This window comes from Penaeus vannamei, chromosome 6 (genome assembly GCF_042767895.1).
Source record: "Penaeus vannamei isolate JL-2024 chromosome 6, ASM4276789v1, whole genome shotgun sequence".
NCBI classification, from domain to species: Eukaryota; Metazoa; Arthropoda; class Malacostraca; order Decapoda; family Penaeidae; genus Penaeus; species Penaeus vannamei.
In genome coordinates, this window is record NC_091554.1 from 26,741,215 (window position 1) to 26,751,214 (window position 10,000).

Below are 10,000 nucleotides of genomic sequence, written 5' to 3' on the forward strand. Positions count from 1 at the left end.
ATGAAAGATGTATGAAAAATGTTAAAATTGTTTCTCTGGTCTTTATCTCTATGGGTATGTAATAATTCTCGTACATGAAAAAGTAATGTAAATAAGAGGATTATGTTGAAAATTATATTGTTACTGTTTAGTTATTTTTTTGGGTTTTGAAGACCAAACAACAACAATTTAGAGATTGATCTTATATCCACTTACCCATCTGGACAGTCTTCTTGTCCATCACAAAGCTGTGTGGGAGCAGCACATCCATTCCCATCTTCACACTGGAAATGGCCAGGACGGCACTTTCTCTCAGGACAAAAATCACCAGGAGGCTCATCACTGCCATCAGCACAGTCCTTTTCCTTGTCACATCTGAATATCAAGAGTAACTTTTAGTCTTTACAACATAAAAAATACAATTATCATTCATTCATAAAAGTAATCAAATATCTTTACCAGTCTTTTGCTGTAAAAAAGACATAACTTACCTCCAATATTTGGGAATACACTTGTCATCTTCACCAGCACAACGGAATTGAGTTTGTGTACAGTTTGCAATACAGTTCTTTCCATTACGGTCTAGGTAAAACTGATCAGGGCAAGCACACTTGTATGTCACTGTACCATTCTCAGTTGGCGATAGTAAACAAAGATGAGAACATCCACCATTATTATCACCACAAGGATTTTTGTATGGAGGCTGACGTAGAGGATGGTATATCTGAATGTCATAAGGTCGGTGGGTAGTGTTTCTCAAGAACTCCAGATCCTCACCAGTAAATTTATGTGCACGAAGAATGGCCTTTAGGTTCCAATCAGTCCAGTAAATATAATCATCAAATACTGTAATTGCAAAAACGTGTGGGACCTTGGTACCTCTCATAACTTCATGTCGGTTCCTGCCATCCAGGTCAGCAAAAGCAATGTAATCAAGATGAGCATCTGCCCAGTAAATTCTGTCAGCAAAGAAATCAAAAGTCAATGCATTTGGCCAAATGATTTTATCCTCAAATCCAAGAACACGTGAAAAGTTGGACCCATCCATTCCAATTCGGCCAATGTAGGACTGAAGATGCCAGTCAGTGAAGTACACATAGCCTATGCCAGGATGAACTGCTACTGCTCGGGGATCATTAATACCACTTGCCTTGAGGGTCTTACGATTAGTGCCATTCAGCTCAGCAACATCCAAATGTTTACTGTGTCTGTCCAACCAGTATATCTTTCGACCTACCCAGTCTACAGAAAGTCCCTCTAAGCCATGGCTGTCATGCTTAATAATCTCTTCTTTCTCTGTACCATTGATCTGAGCTCTATATATCATTTTGGCTGTTACATCAGCAAAATATATCATATCATCCTTATCATCAAAGTCCAAAGCCACAACATTTCGAAGGTCCTGATGCATTAAGAGGTATTGTGAGCCATCAGTTGTCAGGCGCCTCACATAATACTTGTTAGTGAAGAATACCCAGGGTTGTTTGTTGTCTTTCCTCTTGCAAATGCTTACATTTACTTCTCGTTCATAGAATCTTTCATCACACTTGCAGTTGTAGGAGCCTGGGTTGTTGTAACATTTCTGTGAACATACTCCTGGAGTTTCAACACATTCATTGATGTCTTCACATGCTTTGCCATCTGGCATTAACCTATTGGGAGGAAAAAAATAAAAATAAAATATACATGTATTGATATGAAAGACAAAGAAAGTGGAAGACTAAGAAATAAACAAAAGAAATACAGGGTCAGGAAGAAGAAGAAAGAATAAATGAGAGGAGCCACTTGTGCAAATTCATACAATTGCACAGACCAACACAAAGACATCAAGACAGGAAAAAGAAGACAAGACACATATTTATCTCCTTGTATATCACACAAATGTATATGTAAATCTAAATATCCTAAAAAAATAAACAAACTAAAGTAAATGAAAACTTCTACATACTTGTATCCTTGATTGCAGGCACATTCAAAGCCAATAATCGTGTTGATGCACTTGTGACCACACTGATGTAGTTCTACTTTGGCGCATTCATCAACATTACAATGGAGAGGCTCATCAGAGCCATCTGAGCATTCACTCACTTTGTTGCATAGTAATTTCATGGCTATACATTCCCCATTCTTACACTGGAATTCTGCTGGTCCACATGTCTTCTCAGGTTCTGAAATTTATATTTTTAGTGAACAAACATTTGATAGTAGTATATAATACAGTACATTGTCATTGTAAATTATTTTTTACAATGTTTTCATCAATATTTATGAATGCATTTAATGCTTGCAAATATATATCACTGAGGTTCATGACCTAGATGTACACTTAATAATGATAAGTCTACATTCTTCACTTACCACATCCAACTTCGTCCGAATTATCACCACAATCATCCTCTCCATCACAATGGTATGTCTTGCGAATACATTTTGCATTGGAGCAAGTAAATTCATCAGCAGAGCACTCTCTGTATTTGCTGTTGCATTCTATTCCCTCATCAGATCCATCTCCACAATCATTGTCAAAGTCACACACCCAATCCTAAAAAAAAAATAAAATAAAATAAATAATAATAATAAGTTTAAATTCTATAAAACTCTTAGGGTTTCCTTATAATTTATTTCAAAATGTGTGAAAAAATTAGCAAATATCTAATACCTCTCTATATAATATGACAATATAAAAAATAAATAAGTAATCTGCTTCAAACTCACCTTACTTATGCACCTCCTATTATTGCACTGGAATTGATTTTCAGCACACTCTTCTGGCTCTGGACAGTTCAGCATTGTTGTGTTCTCATCGGCACCATCTACACAGTCAGGGTCCCCATCACACACCCACTTCCGTGGAATACACATTGCACGTCCCCACTGCTTGTTGTCATTGCATGTGAACTCTGTCTCCTCATCACACCTTCGGTTATCTAAAATAAGACAGGCATTAATGCTTAATCAAAAGGTTTTCTGTGGAGTATAAAATTGTATGAGCTCAAAATCAAAAACTCTCTGACTGCTATTATGAAAAAGGTAACCTTACAAATACAAGCTATTTACATGTAAAATCTCTTGACCTGATACTTACTGCACTTATGTCTGTCATCTTCATCTGAGCCATCTAAGCAGTCATTATCTCCATCACAGATGTAAATCTTGGGTACACAGTTTCCATTGTCACATGTGAACAAATCCCCAAAGCATGTCCTTCCCTCTTGCTCACAATACTCTTCTGGTTCATCAGCACCATCTCCACAATCATCATCACCATCACAGTGCCAAGTGCCTGGGATGCATCTGTGGTTTGGACACCTGGATTGGGAAAGAAATATATATATTGAATGGTAGCTACACTACTATTAAAAGAATATAGTTGAATCCAAAAAGTTGTTTTATCTTACTTCAACACATCTTTGTCACAAATTCAAGAACTACACTAGTCTAATATAGACCACAGCTAAATTCTACTTTTAAAATACTTGACAAGAACATTACCTAAAGCTATTAGGTGGACATGAACGTTCAGAACAGTGAAGAGGGTTCTCATCAGAGTTGTCCCCACAGTCATTATCACCATCACACAACCAGTATGGTTCCACACATATGGTTGTGTTTTCACATTTTAGGTGGTTTGGTGGACATGTCACCTCAGGGCAACGTTCACTCTTTTCATCAGAGGTGTGTTTATCCTTACAGTCATTTACACCATTGCAAACCTTAAAAAGAAAAAAAAGAAAGAAAAAACTAAAGTTTTACTTTATTTCACTTAATTATCCTTATTTTTAACAGAATGTTTTTACACTTACACTTAATATCCAATAAAAAAAGAAATCCATGATCATTAGACTGCTATGACATTATACATAATTCTTGTCTCATAGGTTTTTATGAGCACATAAAAAAATGTTGAACAAATTGACCAGAAGACTGATAATACCATAAGGTAAAAATCAAAATTCAAACACAAACCTGTGCCTGTGGTATGCATCTGTGATTTGCACATGTAAACTCTCCATCAGCACATGGGGGATATTCACAACCTTCTTCATCTGAACCATCACCACAGTCATCTTCATGATCACACTTCCATGTTGAGAAAATGCAACGTCCATTCTTGCAACGGAACTCACTAGGGCTGCATGTATGGTATGCTGTTGGAAGCATGAAAGAATTATTATCATACCTTAGTAAGAAAAAGCCTATATGAAATCAACATAACCACATAATAGAACACTAGACAAAATAGCCATCTCTTTTCAATATAATGAATAACACAAATATTAACTGTCAATACATCTGACCACTACTTACTGCAGTAGTTCCTGTCTTCATCTGAATTATCACCACAGTCATCAGATCCATCACAAGCCCACAATCGTGATATGCATTTTCCATTGGCACAGTAAAACCTGTTTGCATCACAACTGTAATTCTTTGGGACACACATCTTGTTCTCATTTACAAGCTTCAAAGATGAATTGCATTTGCACTCGACCTGAGAAAAATGAAGAAGTAATTGATATATTGCAATCAATACCAAAACATCCAAAAGATAACAGCTGTTATAAATAATCAAATCTTATTGTAAATAGCATTAAAAAACATTAAGAATACCTTATTATCAGGAACTGGATGACAAGATTGTGCACATCCACCATTGTTTATCTCACAAAGGTTAATGTTGCACTTCTGCTGTTCCTCAGAAAACACGTGAATGTCCCTTGGTGATTCTTCCAACCTGCGAACCATCTCGACCATGTCACCACCTGTGTATTTTTCTGCCCTAAAGACTCCCCGAAGTTGAAGATCAGTCCAATAAATGAAATTTTTATGGACGGTAATGGCAAACGGATAAATAGTGGCAGAGATAATGACCTGTGAAGTAAAAGGAAAACAGTGAGTTACATCAAAAAATAATTTACATAAACTTTCCTCCACTTTCATATTCCAATTTAAGATAAAAATGTACACAAGAGAAATGGATAGCAGTTATGAACAATAAAATTTTGATATTCACCTCTCTCTTAGTTCCATTCAGGTATGACCTTTCAATATTCTCCCTAACAGCATCTGTCCAGTACAGCATTTCTTCTTCATAGTCAATGGTCAAACCACTGGGTTGTGATAGGTCATTTCCTATGATGACTTGCCTAAATGACCCAGCCATGGTTGCACGATAGATCTTACCTGAAGTGCCAAACCTTCCCCAGTCAGTGAAGTACATATGCCTGTATGGGTAAGAGAAGTAGAAATCAAAATAAGATATTTAGACAGTCATAATAATTTCCTACTACATAAATTTTACAAAATGAATTTTGATGATAAATGCCATATTTCTACTAATGAAAGCACTCCAAATTCACATAAATCTTACCCTCGGCATGGATCTAAGACAAGAGCACGTGGTCGCTCAACTTGAATAATCATAACCACATGAGTTCCATCCATGTTCATTGCATAAATACTGTTGTTTGCAGAGTCTGTCCAGTAGATTTTCTCTGATGTCCAATCATATGCAATGCCTTCAGGATTTATTCCAAATTGTAAGATTGGCTTGATGTCATCCGCAGAAGGTGATAAACTAGACATGGTAGCAATCTTGGTATCTGGTCTGATTTGTGTAAATAACAGTTTCTTGTCTTTGTAATCAAAATCAACTCCTACTACATTAGTCAAACCCTTGACTGCATCAAATGGTACAGTATTGCTCTTGGGAGTTAGTGATAAACTTCGGATTTCAGTTCGCGTTGCAAAGACTAGATATTCTTTTGAATCTTCACAATCTCTCTTATTATCTGCTAAAACTCCAGATGCACAGTCACACCGGAAGTTTGATTGTTTTGGATGATCTACAGGGAATGAGAAGCACAGCTGGGCACATCCACCATTGCCAAGTCTTGTACATGGGGTATCAGCCTGGAAATTTAAAATATATATTACATTTCTCTACATTTTCAAAGTGACATCACAATTATGAAAATTCTCTTTCTTTATTACTCTTTCAATACAAATTAACTTACTGGCAATGAGTAAATGTACTGATTACTGAAGTTTTATTTTGTGAATTTTGTTTGCACATGGCTCAATAAGTGCTCAGCAACCAAGTAGGCAAATAGTAGGCCCTACATGATCTCAATGAATTTCCTCTTCCTTGCTTTTTTTGTGAAAATGCTTCTTTCTATTGCTATCAATAATGATACTGTTTGTTTTTTATAATTTTTGACTATGAAGTTCATTATAATATTAATAATACTATTAGCAATAAAAATAAAAAGCAATCTTTTCAATAAATCAAGGAAAAGAATAAACAGGTGAGATAGGTAGGACTAGTGACCGATTCTTTAGTGACTAAGCTCTTGTGGACCCATCTAAGTGAAAACTTAATTAATTGGCTAAAATCACAGTAGACATGACATGTACATCATGCCACCCCAGCATCACTGGATTAATTATAATACCTACTTTATGAAACTATAGTACCCACCTTTGAGGGCTGATTGGTAGAATCAAAAATAGCTATGTCTCTTAGATTCTCCATATTTGTCTTAAACCGTTCTGCTTGCGTAGTATTCCCTGGATATTTTGAAGCTCGGAAGATTGTATTGAGGTTTCGATCAATCCAGTAAACAAAGTTATTATTCAAAGCAAGACCCATAGGATTAGGCAGCTTCCTTCTAATGAACTGACGGTTTCCACCACTGAAGCTAACCTGAAAACATTAAGACCTTTCACTTAGATACAAAGATTTTCGAATTATTCAAACTGTAAATCACTAACACCTATTAAATTTATAGGTACGTCATATCTTCTGCATATGTATGCACTTTTAAGGTTTTAAGAATCAGTATAATAATTTATGTCATTATTTCACTGTGTCATAAGTTTTCTTTTTTATATACGTACCTTATTAATGGAATCAAGTGCTGAATCCACCCAATATACATCGTGTGTGAACATATCCACAGTAATATCCCTTGGATTACTCACTCCACTAGTTACAATTGGCTGCCAATTTGTGCCATCAAGATATGCCTTTCCAATCATAGGGAACTGTCCATAATCAATCCAGTAGATGTACCTATCAAACATTAAAAAACATTTTGTAAGCTTAGCATTAATGGAATCTACACTGAATAAACATTTAATACAAAATTCTTCTCCCATATGAAAGGTATTTACTAGTTTAGTTTTGTGATTTTCCTACAATGGTGAAAATATAACTAATCTTAAGTAAGAGTGAAAGTAATCTGAAAATCACTATCTGGCTGCAGTGATTATATCCTACCTTTTAATTGGATTGACAGCCAACTCTCTTGGTGAGTCCTTAGTTACACTCTTAAGCACCATTCTGTTCGTACCATCCAGCCAAGATACTTCTACATATGTCTCATGTGGGAACACATTAGTGAAGTAAAGATTATTAGCAATCCAGTCAATTGCAATACCCCTGATTCCATTTGACCCAATGCCAGTAGTGACAACTCCTTCCTTTTCTGTGCCATTTGGTCTTGATCTATAAATTCCATTAGAGCCTCCTTGATTAAACTCAATCCAATATATGTAGTTCTTGGAATAATGATAATCCACATGCAGGACATTGTGACCTGAAAATAAAGTTTAGATACAAATAATTCATTTTCAAATATAAACTTCTATATGAACAATCTATGCATGGAAGTTATTTTCATCAGTTCAACTGTTTACTCTTTAACAAAAAAAAAAAAAAAAACTAACCAGGTTCAGCAATGGGTGCCATAGCTTCTCCAGCACCATCCAGACTGAAGCCTCTGACAATGTCTAACTGTGATACAATTGCAAACTTGTCATATGGTTTGCAACCCTTTTCTCCATCAGCTTTGTATCCTGTGGTGCATCTACAAGTTCGCTGTTTGTTGATCTTCGGAATGCAGATATGCTCACATCCACCATTGCCCACCATACAAGGATGAGAATTGATGACTGGAAAAATGAAAATATTATTAGTAATACTCATCAACATAACCCAAACTTTACTGAAGATTCTAAGAGATAACCAAATCCAATGGCATTCCATACCCATTCCCTCACTTCATTTATTCAAGTCTAAATCATCATCTCTCTTACCTAACATCATTGCATGTTCTCCACATAATTCTGATATGTTCTTTTTTTATTATTTTTGGGACTTTCTATAGAAGACGATAACTTTCAATATACACTTCAAACAAAGCATCACTTTAATCCACAACTATTACTTCAAAAAACACACTAAATACTTCTTTATTTGGTACGATTTACACCCAAAGATCAGTCTTCTGAAACGTACATATTTGTGCATTTCCCTTATAAAGATGTGATTACTTTATCATGCATTTTTTACATTTCCACTATTCATATGAGACATGCCATTTCCCAAATCAAGCATTGAAAATTTTGAGCTTGAGAGTGCAAATAGGAGGAGTCCATAAAGAATCAGAAAGGTAAAAGCTTGGTGCAAGAGTGGAAGAAATATTTCAGTGCGCAAAGAGCAAAATCAACTGGCATATCATAAAAGAACTCATCTCAGTGGTTAGATCAGAACAAAGCTTTGATGACAATGTTTGATTTGAGTGGTGCACGCAGGGGATAGTGAAGTTCAGCACTTACTCTTCTTCTCCATCTCACCTGGCCGCTTCTGGAAGACCTTAAGGGACTTCAGATCACTTTCATTTTCTAGCAGCATCTCTGGGTTTAGGCCATCGGGAAGATCAACACGCTCCACCTTCTCATAGGATGAATCGAGATAATATAGTCCTGAAAAGAATTAATTTATAGTTCAATTTTACTTCAAAGGAAATATGCATAATGAATGTAAATCTCTATTCCATATCTGATACTTGGGTCTTAATATAAAATGCTAAACTTACTGCTCTCATATACAGCTAAAGCCTTTGGTTGAGCAATGTGATTTGCCTCAGTCAGGATTTCTCTAATGTTGCTACCATAAACATCACTTGTCATGATCTGCAAGAGGAAATGGTTGATGGTGAATTAAAGTATGTGGTGTTATATAAAACTTAACAACATATCAAATAGCAAAACATTTATCTCTTTGTGAGTTGAAATGTTAATACTGTTTACCACCTTTACAAAAATGTGGTAAGGGAATAATATAGCACTTGCACAATATCCTGCATTCTTATGAATATAAAGACAAAATATATAGCAATAGGACCATTCAGCCAGTCATTGTGTATTAGTGGTCTTCTGAATCTTAATGAAAAAAAGTGATCTATTAATATCATTCTACGTATTCTGCTGTAGCTGGAATGGCAAAATGAGATATGCAATCAAAGAAATCTTAGCAACTGAAAATAAACACACAAATAACACACATGCTATATGCAAAATATAAATCTTAAATGAAGAACATTTCTTTATTCACACATTTACCTTTGAGATAACTTCCTCCCCCTGCTGCTTGTGGATTTATACATATTTTTTCAGTTTAATACAACAGTACAAATACTAACCAATGCACTTAGTTTTACATGAGAATATATCATCTATCCAAGTTTATATAGTGTACACAACTAACATCTGTCACGTTACTGCTTTTTCATCACAGCTTCATACAGCAGCTATAATATGACTTAAATTGATTTAAATGACTTACCTTAGCCTCATTGCTTGTTGACCAGTACAAGTTCTTGGCTTCAATATCAATTGTAATATACTCCGGTCGGATATTTGTGAAATTGTAAAGGATAACCGGATCTGAACCATCCATGCTGACTTTGCCAACCTTAGCTGGAACTCCAGTACCACCATCATCAAGCCAGTACAAGAACCTGTTGCAAAAAGCACATAAAGAAATGCATTAAAGAATGTACTCTATTACTGCTCTTTGTGTAAAGAAAACAACTATTGCATACACCATGTTCTGTGAAATTCACTTACCCGTCAACAGGATCCAGACACATGGACTTGGGCCTTCCAACACCTGTGGCATTACCATTGTTATCTAAAATGACACTCTGGTATTTAATCTTGCCATCTAACTTCA

The 10,000-nt window shown here is 35.6% G+C and overlaps 1 protein-coding gene across 3 annotated transcripts in view; it reads right to left on the reverse strand.

The window, feature by feature from the left end:
• mgl (low-density lipoprotein receptor-related protein megalin) overlaps positions 1-10,000 on the reverse strand; it is a 331,152-nt gene that overhangs the window by 11,850 nt on the left and 309,302 nt on the right. For 2 of the 3 annotated variants that reach the window (XM_070122803.1, XM_070122802.1), the window contains exons 26-45: positions 9,895-10,000; positions 9,611-9,785; positions 8,862-8,958; positions 8,602-8,748; positions 7,711-7,935; positions 7,262-7,580; positions 6,880-7,054; positions 6,461-6,685; positions 5,351-5,892; positions 4,994-5,204; positions 4,591-4,851; positions 4,288-4,471; positions 3,946-4,127; positions 3,472-3,692; positions 3,065-3,288; positions 2,695-2,906; positions 2,338-2,521; positions 1,928-2,147; positions 471-1,631; positions 196-354 (exon numbers count right to left, since the gene is read on the reverse strand). The exon at positions 9,895-10,000 is cut by the window's right edge and continues 148 nt beyond it. In XM_070122803.1, the coding sequence (XP_069978904.1) occupies positions 196-354; positions 471-1,631; positions 1,928-2,147; positions 2,338-2,521; positions 2,695-2,906; positions 3,065-3,288; positions 3,472-3,692; positions 3,946-4,127; positions 4,288-4,471; positions 4,591-4,851; positions 4,994-5,204; positions 5,351-5,892; positions 6,461-6,685; positions 6,880-7,054; positions 7,262-7,580; positions 7,711-7,935; positions 8,602-8,748; positions 8,862-8,958; positions 9,611-9,785; positions 9,895-10,000 (5,230 nt within the window). The remainder of the gene's footprint in view (positions 1-195; positions 355-470; positions 1,632-1,927; positions 2,148-2,337; positions 2,522-2,694; positions 2,907-3,064; positions 3,289-3,471; positions 3,693-3,945; positions 4,128-4,287; positions 4,472-4,590; positions 4,852-4,993; positions 5,205-5,350; positions 5,893-6,460; positions 6,686-6,879; positions 7,055-7,261; positions 7,581-7,710; positions 7,936-8,601; positions 8,749-8,861; positions 8,959-9,610; positions 9,786-9,894) is intronic. The other variant, XM_070122804.1, reaches the window with a different exon arrangement.